Genomic DNA, 15,713 nt, shown 5'->3' on the forward strand with positions numbered 1-15,713 from the left:
GTTCACTGTCTCACTGTTGTGTTTATAGACAATTGTCGTTCTCCAGATGGGTGTCAGAACGTCACTGGCAAGGCTTTGGATCTCCAGTTTGTTGAGGGTGATGGGATTGTAGACAAGGAGGGCAGTGGAATAGCCCTGTCTGGATGTAATGGCTGAATGTTCCAGCAGCAGAGAGCTGAGGCAGGGCTGCTGCCTGCTGCTATTATCGGGGACGGGGAGAGACAGTCTTAGCCATGGTGTGGAGATGAGCAAACTGACAGGGGGGTCAAAGTTCAGCCTCAGAGAGTAGTCAGGGAGAGGGATGGAGCTGGCAGTGAGGGAACAGAGTTTGGGATGGGGACCTTTGGTCTTCCCAATGTTTAGTTGGATTGAGTTTCTTCCAGGAATAACATGTTGGGGGACACAGTGTGAGCAATATGGAAGGTGAGATGTTGGCGTGTTCTCGGGATGAACAGGTGGCTTTGGGCCCATGGTTTCTAAAGTCCTCCGCTACTGAGGGGAGGGGCTTTTCTGACAGAACAGTGACGGGGATCCAGACCGACTCTCTGCAAACACCAGCCTCCACTGTGGGAGTCCAACATAATTCACAGCTCCTTACCTGCCCAGTAGTTTCTGCAGATCCAAGGTGTACTGGTAACACTGAGCATAATAGGTAGCCTGTGCCTCCACAAACTCATGCAGGCAGCGGAGGTGGTTGGTCTACAGGGAGAAACATTGCATTCTTTTTAAACTATGACCTGAAACGCAGAATTCTTCAATTAAACAGAACTTCCTAGCCAAGCAACCCCTGGTCAGAACGTTGGGGAGCCAATGGCCGAGTGGTATTATCGCTAGGCTATTAATCCAGAAACTCAGCTAATGTTCTGGTGACCCGGGTTCGAATCCCACCATGGCAGATGGTAGAACTTGAATTCAATAAAAAATATCTGGAATTAAGAATCTACTGATGACCATTGTTGGAAAAACCCATCTGGTTCACTAATATCCTTTAGGGAAGGAAATCTGCCGTCCTTACCCGGTCCGGCCTAAATGTGACTCCAGAGCCACAGCAATGTGCTTGACTCTCAACTGCCCTTGGGCAACTAGGGATGGGCAATAAATGCTGGCCCAGCCAATGACGCCCATGTCCCATGAATGAATAAAAAAAATGCTCTTTCCTTTAGTTAATGGACTAAACACTCACAACGGCAACTTGGATAGCCTCATTCACAGGAGCTTTAGAAAACAAAAAGTGTAACACTGATTCACATCAGGAGATATTAGGGAAAGCAGCCAGAAGTGTGGTCAAAGAGGTGGTTATTAAAGGAGTGTGGCTGAATGGAGCTTTAACTTTAAATACACTGAAAGATCTTCAATCAAACAAACCTGATTTTTTTTGGTTAGAGTTGTTTTTTCACTATGCTGGGATTTCTTGTGGCCAGTGTCCTGGATATTTGTCATAGAGGTTTACAGCGTGGAAACAGGCCCTTCGGCCCAACTTGTCCATGCTGCCCTTTTCTTTTAAAATCCTGAAGCTAGTCCCAATTGCCCGCATTTGACCCATAGATTTGTCAAAGGACAGAAGGTGTCAGATTCAACAGCTTGTCCCTGGCAGGGATGAGTTGTGAACAGACCTTTGGGAGCCGGTCTCCCTTCGCTGGGCATTGGAATGTAAACAAAATGCACTTCAGGAGTCTGGAGATGATGAGGCCTGGAGTGACCAATGATACTATTCTGGCTGGATTTGATTGGCCTAATCGAACGATGCAATTGGGATTTCTGATCAATTCATTGGCTGATTACCAAGGAACTTTTGGAGTTTTAACTCTGCGAACACGAGGAGCTTGTGCAGAGAGGCAGTGTCAGGAACCCGGGAGCCAAGCTCACAAAGAGAGACAACATCTGGAAGGAGAAGAGAACAAAGAACTGATTCCATGTGACAACAAAATCCTGGCCAGGTTTTAATTACAAGTGGAAATCAACCTTGAGTTAGTAAAGTAACAGATAGTGAGGATTTGGTTGCTGCATCGCAATATTTACTGTTGTTTAAGTAGCTACAGAATAAAGGAAATTGTGTTTAAGTATTTAAAGTCAACTTTGTGTCTTTATTCACTGCAGAGGTTAAAACACACAGGTTTGGACAGCAGGAGGAAAGGTATTTGGAGAGGGAGAGAGGTGCAAGGAACTCAGGGGCGGCACGGTGGCACAGTGGTTAGCACTGCTGCTTCACAGCGCCAAGATGTTGAGGTGCCGGCGTTGGACTGGGGTGGACACAGTAAGAAGTCTCACAACATCAGGTTAAAGTCCAACAGGTTTATTTGGTAGCATGAGCTTTCGGAGCACTGCCTCCTTCAGCAGGTGAGTGACCTGATGAAGGAGCAATGCTCCGAAAGCTCGTGCTACCAAATAAACCTGTTGGACTTTAACCTAGAGCTGTGAGACTACTTCCTGTCACAGCTCCAGGGACCTGGGTTCAATTCCCAACTTGGGTCACTGTCTGTGTGGAACCTGAACGTTCTCCCCGTGTCTGCGTGGGTTTCCTCCGGGCGCTCCGGTTTCCTCCCGCAGTCCGAAAGGCGTGCTGGTTAGGGTGCATTGGCCGTGCTAAATTCTCCCTCAGTGTACCCGAACAGGTGCTGGAGTGTGGCGACTAGGGGATTTTCACAGTAACTTCACTGCAGTGTTAATGTAAGCCTACTTGTGATTAATAAATAAACTTTACTTTTACTTTACTTTAGGGTCTGGGCAACTAAAAGTATGGCTACTAACGGTTGCGTGATCAAAATTGGGGGTGCAGAAGAGGCCAGAATTAGAGGAGCGCAGAGATCTGGGAGGGTTGTGGAGCGGAGGAGATTACGGAGATAGGGAGGGTGAAATCATGGAGGGGGTTTGAAAACATGGGACAGGAATTTAAAAATCAAACCAGTGTGGGTCAGTGAGGGAGCTGGGAATGGGATTATCCGTGAGTTAGAACATGCCAACGCAGTTCTGGATTATCTCAAATTCAGGAAGAGTTGAATGTTGGAGACCAGATGTTGGAATAACCAAACTGAGAGGGAAGAGAGGCAGAAATTAACCATCATCGGAATGGAATCCAATCAATTTGAGGATCAGTGATGGGATCACGTCTCTCTCTGGCAAATTTATTAATGATGAGACCTTTGCTGTTTGTAACATATAGAAATGATTTGGAAGAAAATGTAACTGGTTTGATTAGTACGTTTGCGCAAAGGTTGATGGATTTGCGGATAGCGATGAGGACCATCAGAGGATACAGATCGGTTGGAGACTTGGGCGGAGAGATGGCAGATGGAGTTTAATCCGGACAAATGTGAGGTGATGCATTTTGGAAGGTCTAATACAGATAGGAAATATACAGTAAATGGCAGAACCCTTAAGAGTATCGATAGGCAGAGGGATCTGGGTGTACAGGTACACAGGTCACTGAAAGTGGCAATGCAGGTGGAGAAGGTAGTCAAGAATGCATACGGCATGCTTGCCTTCATCAGCCGGGGCACTGAGTTTAAAAATTGGCAAGTCATGTTGCAGCTTTATAGAACCTTAGTTAGGCCGCACTTGGAATATAGTGTTCAATTCTGGTTGCCACACTACCAGAAAGATGTGGAGGCTTTGGAGAGGGTACAGAAAAGATTTACCAGATGTTGCCTGGTATGGAGGGCATTAGCTATGAGGAGAGGTTGGAGAAACTTGGTTTGTTCTCACTGAAATGATGGAGGTGGAGGGGAGACCTGATAGAAGTCTACAAGATTATGAGAGGCATGGACAGAGTTGATAGTCAGAAGCTTTTTCCCAGGGTGGAAGAGTCAATTACTAGGGGTCATAGGTTTAAGGTGCGAGGGGCAAGGTCTAAAGGAGATGTACGAGGCAAGTTTTTTTTTTACACAGAGGGTGGTGGGTGTCTGGAACTCACTGCTGGGGGAGCTAGTGGAAGCAGATACGATCGTGAGGTTTAAGGGGCGTCTGGACAAATACATGAATAGGATGGGAATAGAGGGATACGGTCTCCGGAAGGGTAGGGGGTTTTAGTTCCGTCGGGCAGCACGGTCGGTGCAGGCTTGGAGGGCCGAAGGGCCTGTTCCTGTGCTGTAATTTTCTTTGTTCTTTGACCTGGACTTAGGTTTATTTCAAAGTTTACAGACAACATTAAACTCAGAAACACATTACGCAGCCAGGATAGAGAAATGTACAGACACAGGGCAGATGTGTCTGGTGTAGTAAATAAACCTGTTGCACATTTTAAAACTAGTGTCATCTTGGTGGCAAATCAGATTTTTAAAAAATATACAAGAAACTGGTGAATTCACAACAGGAAGTCTTTAAAATTCCAGTGGGGTTTGATAGGATTGACAGGGAGAAGATGTTTCCACCTGTAAGGAGGGACCAAAACTGGAGGTGACCAACATGCGACAGTCACTAATAAATCCAATCGGGAATTCAGGAGAAACGTCTTTACCCAGAGAGTGGCGACAATGTGGAACTTGCTGCCACAGGGAGGGGCGGAGTTGAATTGTATAGATACATAGGGGAGGCTGGAGGGAGAAAGGAACTGAAGGATAGGGTGAGAGGAAGAGGGATAGGTGGAGGCTCAGGTGGAGTATAAATGGATCAGTTGGGCTGAATGGCCAGTTTCTGCACGATGTAACCAGGCCATACATTGGAATTTTACCATCCGCCACGGGAATCGGAACGGGCAAGGGGCGGACAATGGGAAGGTCTGTTGACCTCAGGTGGGATTTTACGGTTTTGGGACGAGTGAGGCTGTAAAAACTTGCCCGTTGCGTTTTGAGAGTTGAGGTTGATTTTGTTGGAAATCCTTCAATGATGTTAGTTACCCTGGAAGGAGAACTAGAAACACAATAGGGACTGGCACCAAGGCAGCCAAATGGCTGAAATATCTGTATCTGACGTACGTGAGTGGAACTGATCCCCTCCAGCAGTAACCTGGTCACCTCTGCTTGCCGGTCAAACTCCGTCTGAGCCAATCGCAACTCTTGTTCGGCCTGCAAATGGAAAAGGTGGGGAAGGGGGTTTGGGTGAGGGTGGGAGAAAGGTGAAACTAGGGTAAAACTGTACGTTAGAACAATGATCTCTCTCCAATGATGAGCGCTGACTCACGTCTCCCACAGCAAATACCTACACCCAAACTCTTTGTGATGGTCATCTGCCCAGTGTCCGGATGAATGAACTAGCAGCAACCTAACCCATCAGGATTTGGCCGGGTGGGTTTGATCCCCTCAAAAATGAGTTAATTAGTTCTGGTAAGCTGTCGATCTACTTACTGGTGGCTAACTTCATCCAGTCCATGAACCACATCAGAGTTGGGTAAAAAAGGGTGCGAGTGTGTAAAATATACACAGTTACAGCCATATACAGTGCATACTTTCATTGCCATTAAGCCTGTCCACGTGTCTTGGTCAACGTTCAGTGGAACCCAAGGCAAAACAGTGCAGAATAAGACCAGGCCCTTCAGCCCATTCAATGCATGTGACCCGTGTACACCCTCAACTCCAACTACTTTTCCTAATGTCCTCATGTAGGTTTCATGACTTCAAAGTGGCCAATTGACTCAGTGCAATCATGAACAGATTAAATCATGTAATTCTGCACCGCTTCAGGCTGTTATCTGAAATATACAATTAGAACAAGTGATTTTATTGCATCATGAAAAAGAATTGCAAACGCTAACTCCAGATGTCAACGCTAATTGGTTGCTAATAACTGCCATGTTTTCTACGTAGGTGGATTTATAATGACCTTCTACATGAACTGAATTACTTTCACTCCTTGCGATGTCTAAATGTAGAAAAGCAATGCAAGGTTACACAAAAATGAGTAACGTGGAAAGAACAGAATCATAATTTACAGATTCGAATGGCACAGGATGGTGACTCTGGCAAGTGTTAACACGCTGGAGGCTGGGGGTTTGGGGGCATATTTGCATTTCTCCTTCCAGAATGGAGGTGAGTGGCACAGTGGTTAGCACTGCTGCCTCATAGCTCCAGAGACCTGGGTTCTGGAGAGCTGGCTGTGTTCAGATGTATGGTGTAAATAAAGTAACTTGGTGACGGGACTTTCGCCTCTGTGGAGTTATTACATGGGGATAGGGTCTGGGGTGGGATTGTGTTCAGTGCTGACTCGATGGGCTGAATGGCCTCTTTCTGCACTGTAGGGATTCTACAATTTCCCTCGTTAGTCACATCTGGAGAACACACTCGCAGTAAATACTGGGATCGATTTTAGGCAGAAACGTGGAAACTATTCTCCACCCACGGCATCTTGCCAAGGAAATAATCCTGCCTTTATCGGCAGGCTTTGCTGTAGTTTCAGCCATGGGCTCAGCTTACTGTAGGATGCAGAGACTCTGTTTGCTGTCCGCCCTGCCATAAATCCTACCTCATTTGCTGTGAATTACACTAAAGGGGTGATCACGGATGCGTGTCGGAGTTTCCTGTCCTTTTGTACTGGCAGATTAGACCAGTGATGGCCCGTTAGTGTACACCATTACACGCAGTGTTTGGGTCACAACAGGCATTGTGCATGAATGGCTTTGCTTAGCATATATTGGGATGGTTACATGGACTTTCCTCGGGGAATTTAAGGTGATAGGGATTGTGCTGCTTAAACCACGTCTTTGCAGACTCTGTATTGAATCTTTCTTAAGAAAGGTGAAAGGGTAGTGTCAGAATGAAAGCCATGGACAAGTTTGGAAGGGAGGCAGTGTCTGGTTGCGATGCTCTTGTCACCAGCCATGTGGTACAGGTTGACAAAAGAGCATAAGAAATAGGAGCTGAGAAAGGCCATTTAGCCCATCCAGCCTCTTCTGCCATTCAGTAAGGCCTTGACTGATCTTCTACACCTTAGCTCCATCTTCCTGCCCCATATCCTGGAAAATCCTTAAAGATACGACCAGGGATTTCTGGGTACTGTCTTGAATAGACATCCACAGCTGTCTGGGGTGGAGAATTCCAAGATTCACAACCCTCAAGTGAAGAATTATCTCCTGATCTCAGGTGGAACAGTGGTTAGCACTGCTGCCTCACAGCGCCAGGGACCCGGGTTCGATTCCTGGCTTGGGTCACTGTCTGTGCGGAGTTTGCAGGTTTCCCCGTGTCTGCGTGGGTTTCCTCCGGGTGCTCCGGTTTGCTCCCACAGTCTGAAAGACGTGCTGGTTAGGGTGCATTGACCCAAATAGGCGCTGGAGTGTGGCGACTAGGGGAATTTCACAGTAACTTCCATTGCAGTGTTAACGTCAGCCTTACTTGTGACTAATAAATAAACTTTAAATGGACGATCCCTTATTCTGAGTCCAAGATACCGTGTTCTAGGTTCCTTAGCCTGGAGAAACTGTCGCCCAGAATCTACCCTCCTGCCAAGGCCCTTACCAATGGGTCACATTTTTCTTAACTCCAGGGTGAAGGCCTGGCCTGGGTTTGATGGGGTTTTCACTGCATGATGACGTAAATATGGTCAAGAACTGGATTGGTTTGTTGTGTCGCCAATCTGACACCTATTCTGGAGCGGGAAGTGGTGCCAATCTGGTGTCAGGGAATGGTCCTGGAATCCACTGCCCCAGGGAAGCCTCAATCCGCCAGTCACCAGCTGCTGTGTTGCCAACACAAAACTAATGCCTTAAATTCACCAGCCAGTCAGTTAAATAGAGATACGTTTAACCCCAGCGAGAATAGCAGAGGCTCAAGAAAATAAAATGTTTGCCTTGAAATGTGCAACTGGAAGGTTTAAAAACACACCCTGTATTTAGAGAGAGACTGAATTAAAACACATTCCAACAATTATACAACAGGTTAATATTGAGTCGCCAATAATTCATACCTTTGCTCAAACTTCCACCTGGTCCAATAAAAGTCTCATGCTTACATTCCCCCGCGTTAGACAAATTAATCAAACCGAGTTTGAGAGATTGTGCTGAGGCGAATCACAATTCATTATTCATCGTCAGATGATCAAGATTGGACAATTTGATTGGACAGTTGAAGAGCATTCTGGTTTAGCCGCAACGGGTTAAAATTGGGGGTTAAATTTGAGGATTCCTTACCGGCAATTGCAAAAGAACAAAAAAAAACAAACACCCTGGGGTTAGTACAAAATCGGCCCAGAAAGCGTGGCAAAGGGTATTCCGTCTCCAAAGATTATCCAACATTGGATTTTCATAAAACACCCATTCTCGGCAATCGGAAAATACATTAAATCAACAGGAACCTCAATTTAAAATTAGAAAATGAAAGAATATGTTCAAGACCCAGGCAATCCTTTAATTTTTTAAAAATAAATGTGGGTAGAGTTGGAACAGAATCTAACACAAGGTGGAGCTGGTTACAATTGGGTCTCGCTCCATCACAGCTGCGAGTCCATTTGATGGAAAGATGGGATTGGTGGCTCAGAGATAATCTCCAAATCATCAATATACAGCCAGTACTCTGAACAATATGTCTGTCATTTTCTAGAATAATCCTTAGTCCACGGGTGGTTAATCAATCAAATCATGTTGCTTTTTTTTTAAATTAGAAATTAGAAACAGTTCCTTAGCATCTCTCAGGTAAAGCCAAGGACCCTGTATATAAAGCTGCAATAGATAGTCCAGGAAATAAGACGCAGTTTTGTCTTTGAGGTAAAGGACCATCCATTAATTTCCTGAGCAGGTCTCCACTCAAAGTGCATTTTAAAAACACAAATTGGATTCGCTTAAATTTCGATGATGGAATGAATGGAAGTGCAGAGTTTCTGGGGTGCCGAGCACTACACATTGTGCTGCAAAGGTCAGCTTTCATTAAGGCAATGGTTGAGCCGGGGGAGGATTACGGAAAGCGGTTGTTACATATTGCAGCTTTAACCCATCAATCACCTCAATCGCCCCTTCCCAACAGACATGGAAAGACTGGGCTGCAGGTCACATGGTAAACAGAGGAAATAGCCAAACACCGTGGCAACCAGGAAGGCATCAATATCCTTTACCCATCCGTACCACCTTGTCCAGGGGGTCTTCAACCCGTGCGTGGAGGGAATTTACGGTTGTTTAGATCCAATATGTTAAAAATAACAGACAAGCCAAAATTGATTTTTGATGCAGAATCAGCGTCGAGTTAAATTTCTTCAGTATCGGGTGTGAGGGCGGCGCAGTGGTTAGCACTGCTGCCTCACAGCGCCAGGGACCCGGGTTCGATTCCCGGCTCGGGTCACTCGCTGTGTGGAGTTTGCACGTTCTCCCCGTGTCTGCGTGGGTTTCCTCCGGGTGCTCCGGTTTCCTCCCACAGTCTGGTTAGGTGCATTGGCTGTGCTAAATTCTGACAAAGGAGCAGCGCTCCAAAAGCTAATGGTATTTGCTACCAAATAAACCTGGTGTTGTTAAAACTCTTACTAAATTCTCCCTCAGTGTACCTGAACAGACACCGGAGTGTGGCCACTAGGGGATTTTCACAGTAACTTCATTGCAGTGTTAATGTAAGCCTACTTGTGACACTAATAAATAAACTTTAAAACTGAGCTACTTTACTATGCAAAAGGGATTGCCGCATTCAACATCACTGATATCAGCTGGGGTAGACCATTCGGCCCTTCAATCCAGCACTGCTATTCAGTGAGACCATGACTAATCTTCAGCCATAACTCCCGAATTCCACGTGATCCGCATATCTCTTCATTCCGTTTGTAACCAAAGTTATGTGGACCCCTGCCGTGAGAGTGACTAAGTATTCACAGCTCTCTGAGATTTCAAAGATTCACAACCCTCTGAGTCAATAAACATAGAAAATAGGAGCAGGATAGGCCATTTGGCCCTTTGAGTCTGCTCCAACATTCAATATAATAATGGCCGATCATCAAATTCAATATCCTAATCGCTCCATCCCTCCCATATCCCTCGATCCCTTTAGCCCCAAGAGTTATATCTAATTTCTTCGTGAAATCACACAACGTTTTGGCCTCAACTACTTTCTGTGGTAGTGAATTCCACACATTCACCACCCTCTGGGTGAAGAAATTTCTCCTCACCTCAGTCCTAAAAGGTTTACCCCTTAACCACAAACAATGACCCCCCTAGTTCTGGACTCCCCCCACCATCGGGAACATTCTTTCTGAACCTACCCTGTCCGACCCTGTTAGAATTTTATAGGTTTTTATGAGATCCCCTCATTCTTCTGAACTCGAGGAATATGATCCTGAGCGACTCAATCTCTCCTCATACGTCAGTCGCACCATCCCAGGAATCAGCCTGGTAAACCTTCTCCACACTCCCTCCAGAGCAAGAACATCCTTCCTCAATTGGGGAGACTGACACTGTACGTAATACTCCAGTTCTGGCCTCACCAAGGCCCTGCATAACTGCAGCAAGACATGCCTGCTCTTGTACTCGAATCCTCTCGCTATGAAGGCCAACAGACCATTTGCCTTCATCGCCTGCTGCACCTGCATGATTGCTTTCAGCGACTGGTGCACAAGGACACCCAGGTCTCGTTGCACATTTCCCTCTCCCAATTTATAGCCAGTCAGATAATAATCTGCCTTTCTGCTTTTGCTACCAAAGTGAATAACCTCACATTTATCTGCATTTGCCCACTCACTCAACTTGTCCAAATCACACTGAAGCACCTCTGCATCCTCCTCACAGCTCACCCTCCCACCCAACTTTGTGTCATCCGCAAATTTGGAGATATTGTATTTAGTTCCCTCATCTAAATCATTAATATATATTGTGAGTAGCTGGTGTCCCACCACTGATCCCCGTGTACCCCACTAGTCACTGCCTGCCATTTGGACGAAGATCTGTTTCCTGCCTGCCAACCAGTTTTAGAATCATAGAATCCCTACAGTGCAGAAGGGGCCATTTGGCCCGTCGAGTCTGCACTGACTCTCTGAAAGAGCATCTTACGCAGGCTCACCGTGTGTCCTATCCCTGTAACCCCACACATTTACCCCACTAATCCCCCTAATTTACACACTTGGGGACACTAAGGGGCAATTGAGCACAGCCAATGCACCTAACCTACACATCTTTGGAGTGTGGGAGGAAACCGGAGCACCCGGAGGAAACCCACACAGAGACGGGGAGAATGTGCAAACTCCACCCAGACAGTGACCCGAGCTGGAATTGAACCCGGGTCCCTGGCGCTGTGAGGCAGCAGTGCTAACCACTGTGCCACCGTGCCTGCCTATTGTTTACACTTTGTCATTTGGACCATGTTAAGGTCTTAATCCCCATTATTACTGATGATGTGTTTCATTGCCAGTTTCATTGTTAGACACCCTGTGCCCTTGGATCTATGGCAGCAATGGAGTTATTCTGCTCTCTCTGTGCCCAGTGTTGTACCACGGGCACAACCTGCCGTGGGTCAAAGTCTGCGTACAGACCACATCGGAATGGCTCGTCACTCTCCAACACCCATCACCAACCCTTCCGCATCCAAAACCTTCTCTCTTTCTGGCCCAATGTTGGCAGGGTGGCCACGAGTCGGGACCTCTCCAGTACCTCACCCACAGCGGAACTGCCTACCAGACAGACAAAAGATGCGGAAATAGAAGTGGGAAGAGTCGGATGTTGACTGGAGGCCCAGATAAATTCCAATTTCAATCTCAGAGTTGTGAGAGTTCCCAAACCCCCTGGAAGCATGTGGAGTTCAGTCCTGACCAATCCCGGGATGTGCGCCAGGAAAAGATTCCCCAGTCCCAATCACCATGTGACCAGCAGCCCAGTGTTTCCCGGCGTACTCATTCCCCGGTGTGGTTTCATTTTGGATACTCACTTTTGTCACCTCCTCACTCCAAAGCTGCAAATCCACACAGCAACAAGAAAGGAGATGAGTGTTTGACACTGGAAGGAGTTTATTGTTACTGATGTTTAATGGGAGTGATGTTAGAGCAATGGGGGTAAAACAACGCACACTCACACTCTCTCACGCACACACACTCGTGTTCTCTTTCGCACACACACACACACACTCGCTCTCTCACACACGCACACACTCGCTCTCTCGTGCACGCTCTCTCACGCACGCTCAAGATGTTGGCAGACTAACAGAAGAACAGAAAACATATTTTTACTGTGGACAACAGGGTCATGGTGACGGAGGGTCCGATACAGGCTACACAGACAGTGTCTAAAATTTAACACCTTGTGGATCACAGAGCAACAACAGCCCCCAGTAGTGAATGTTGACAACGTTCTCTCTGGATCAGAGTTCCCATCAAACAGCACCACACCTCACAGCGGATTGACAGCAGAAATGAAGATTTAGATACCAACAAACCAGAGATTGTTAACATCGTGGGTAAAGGGTTGACACAGCACGCGAGGGAACGATAAGGGGACTGACAGAAATCGGAATCTAGCTAACACTGACTACAGTTGAACAAAGACCTGCAGATCACAAATATTCCTTGACTTTTATTGTAAATGTCAATGGTTTGAGTGATAACCAACAGCACCTGTAACAACACATGGGCCTGGATGGAATAGAATCCATTCTGACTGTACACGATGATGATGGGGTAGATAGGAAGGAACCTTTCCCCTCGGTTCCGGGCTCAATAACAGGAATTTAAAGACGGGAGCAGGAGATTTAGAGGAGATGGGACGGCACGGTGGCACAGTGGTTAGCACCGCTGCCTCACAGCACCAGGGACCCGGGTTCGATTCCCGGCTTGGGTCACTGCCTGTGTGGAGTTTGCACATTCTCCCCGTGTCTACGTGGGTTCCCTCCGGCTGCTCCGGTTTCCTCCCACAGTCCGAAAGACGTGCTGGTTAGGTTGCATTGGCCGTGCTAAATTCTCCCTCAGTGTACCCGAACAGGCGCTGGAGTGTGGTGACTAGGGGATTTTCACAGTAGCTTCATTGCAGTGTGAATGTAAGCCTACTTGTGACACGAATAAATAAACTTTAACCTTTGAGGAAATACTTTTTCACCCAGAGGGTTGTGGGAATCTGGAACTTACTGCCTGAGAGAGTGGTGTATGTGGGAACCCTTACAGCATTTAAGAAGCATTCAGAAGATTCAGGTGGGTGGCACAGTGGTTAGCACTGCTGCCTCACAGTGCCAGGGACCCGGGTTTGGTTCCCAGCTTGGGTCACTGTCTGTGTGGAGTCTGCATGTTCTCCCCGTGTCTGCGTGGGTTTCCTCCGGGTGCTCTGGTTTCCTCCCACAGTCTGAAAGACGTACTGGTTAGGTGCATTGACCCGAACAGGCGCCAGAGTGTGGCGACTAGGGGAATTTCACAGCAACTTCATTGCAGTGTTAATGTAAGCCTTACTTGTGACCAATAAATAAACTTTTAAAATGCCGCAGCATACAAGGCTATGGACCAAGTGCTGGAAAATGGGACTAGAATAGATAGCTCGATAGCCAGTGCAGACATGATGGGCTGAAGGGCCTCTTTCTGTGCTCATAGAAACCCTACAGTGCAGAAGGAGGCCATTCGGCCCATCGAGTCTGCACCGACCACAATCCCACCCAGGCCCTACCCCCACATATTTTACCCACTAATCCCTCTAACCTACGCATCCCAGGACTCTAAGGGGCAATTTTTTTAACCTGGCCAATCAACCTAACCCGCACATCTTTGGACTGTGGGAGGAAACCGGAGCACCCGGAGGAAACCCACGCAGACACGAGGAGAATGTGCAAACTCCACACAGACAGTGACCCGAGCCGGGAATCGAACCCGGGACCCTGGAGCTGTGAAGCAGCAGTGCTAACCACTCTGCTACCGTGCCGTTAAACTTTACGACTACTGGATTGAAGTGATTGTCTGTGCAAACAGCTATCTCCCCACCAATACTTAATGAATTAAACTGCCAATAAAAACTGAAAGCTTGTTTTGTATTTAAAGTCTAACGTGTTACTTAGCCATCTCTTTAGTTAGTCTTAATGCTCCAATCTATCAACTTTGTTCTGAACAGGCTTAATTCTGGATTAACCTCCTCTGGGAACGGAATGGAGATAATATTTAATCCAAAGATTCGCCTTGGCTACTGGCAAGAATAATTTAAAAAACACATTCATAGGACAATAATATTTTTGCTAGCTAGGTCACCATGGAAACCCATGTCTGAAACTCTCAAAGTTCAGCTATCCGTAACGAACTAATTGGAAAGCTCTTTTGAGGGTCAGACGCAGGCATGGTGGGCCGAATGGCCTCCTGTGAAGTTTCTGTTTGCCTGACGATGGGAGTTCAAACATCTCCTCATACGGACGCACTCCATCCTAGGCCCAAGCCTAGAACGCCCGAGGTGCAGGTTTGCAGGGCATGGCATTGATGGGTCCCCCTACCCACTGCGGGCACTGGCTTGCAGAGTCGTTGAGTGGGTTGGGGAAGGGTGGGAATGATTAGACAGGTCGGAGATGTGGATTCTGGTGAGCGCTTTGGGACAGCGATGTGCCGCTTCTGTTGAAAGTTTAGCAGCAAGAGTTTGAGAAGTTGCAGGATTGTTAGTGGAAATGCGAGAAAGGTCACAGTGGGTGGTCGCAGAAGGAGAAGTGGAAAGTGAGTGATCCTTAACTCCTAACTCAGCAAACAGCTCACTTCAATTCTCCAGAATACTGCAATAAGGAGTGCAGTCGGCTCCTCCTGTACATTAGGTGGCACTAGGCCAACTCCAGACTAATGACTGACTCAAATAATGTTGGGGAGCTGATCTTTAACCTCCCCAAACATTCACCAATTTACCCCCAGCCTACAGTTAAGTAAATGCTTTCAAGGCAGCAACCCTTTACTAACTGGCAAAATATCTGCTTTTCCCCTGAGAGATTACAGAAATTCACATTTGCTCCTCATATTGGACCCCCCCCCTCCCACTGCACCCTCCCACACTGCACTTAGACCCCCCCCCTCCCACTGCACCCTCCCACACTGCAAATAGACCCCTCCCCTCCCAGCGTCTGAACCCTACCCACTGCAGGACAAGGTCTCTCTGACTCTGCGCATGCAGAAAGGTCCTCATTGATTCTCTGGGCACATTCCTCACAATCCCTTCCCCCCCACACCTCTCTGCCCACAGCTCAGGTACACATGACATAGGGACGGTGGGAGACCATACGGCCTTTCGAGCTTGCTCTGTCATTCAAAATGATCATGGGATGCGGGCTTCACTGACTTATTGTCCATCCCTAATTGCCCTTGAGAAGATGGCGGTGAGCTGCCTTCCTGAACTGTTGCAATCCATGTACTGTAGGTACACCCACAGTGCTGTTAGGGAAGGAGTTCCAGGATTCTGATCCAGCAACAGTGAAGGAACGGCCAATATATTTCCAAGTCCAGATGGTGAGTGGCTTGGAGGGGAACCTCCAGGTGGTGGTGTTCCCAAGTATCTGCTGCCCTTGTCCTCCTAGATGGAAGTGGTCGTGGGTTTGGAAGGGGCAGTCTAAGGAGCCTTGGTGAATCCTGCAGTGCATTCTATAGATGGTGCACACGGCTGCCACTGTACATCAGTGACTGAGGGATAGAATGTTTGTGGAAGGGATAGCAATCAAACGGGGCTGTTTTGTCCTGGATGGTGTTGAGCTTCTCGAGTGTTGTTGGAGCTGCACCCATCCAGGCAAGTGGAGATTATTCCATCACACTCCTGACTTGTGCCTTGTAGATGGTGGACAGGCTTTGGGGAGTCATGAGGTGAGTTACTCGCTGCTGGATTCCCAGCCTCTGACCTGCTCTGGTAGTCACTGTATTTATATGGCTGGGTCCAGTTCAGTTTCTGGTCAATGGCAACC

General features: G+C 47.3%; 1 protein-coding gene and 1 long non-coding RNA gene across 5 annotated transcripts in view; both read right to left on the reverse strand.

Annotated features, from left to right (window-relative positions):
- LOC144502391 (uncharacterized) overlaps positions 1–15,713 on the reverse strand; it is a 680,705-nt gene that overhangs the window by 224,534 nt on the left and 440,458 nt on the right. The gene's annotated exons all lie outside the window — the stretch shown is intronic.
- Positions 1–15,713, reverse strand: part of LOC144502387 (endophilin-B2-like) — a 106,696-nt gene that overhangs the window by 9,485 nt on the left and 81,498 nt on the right. For 2 of the 3 annotated variants that reach the window (XM_078226250.1, XM_078226249.1), the window contains 2 exons: positions 4,911–5,000; positions 599–699 (listed from right to left, as the gene is read on the reverse strand). In XM_078226250.1, the coding sequence (XP_078082376.1) occupies positions 599–699; positions 4,911–5,000 (191 nt within the window). Of the gene's footprint in view, positions 1–598; positions 700–4,910; positions 5,001–11,753; positions 11,778–15,713 lie in introns of all 3 variants that reach the window. The other variant, XM_078226248.1, reaches the window with a different exon arrangement.

This window comes from Mustelus asterias, chromosome 13 (genome assembly GCF_964213995.1).
Source record: "Mustelus asterias chromosome 13, sMusAst1.hap1.1, whole genome shotgun sequence".
Classification (NCBI taxonomy): domain Eukaryota; kingdom Metazoa; phylum Chordata; class Chondrichthyes; order Carcharhiniformes; family Triakidae; genus Mustelus; species Mustelus asterias.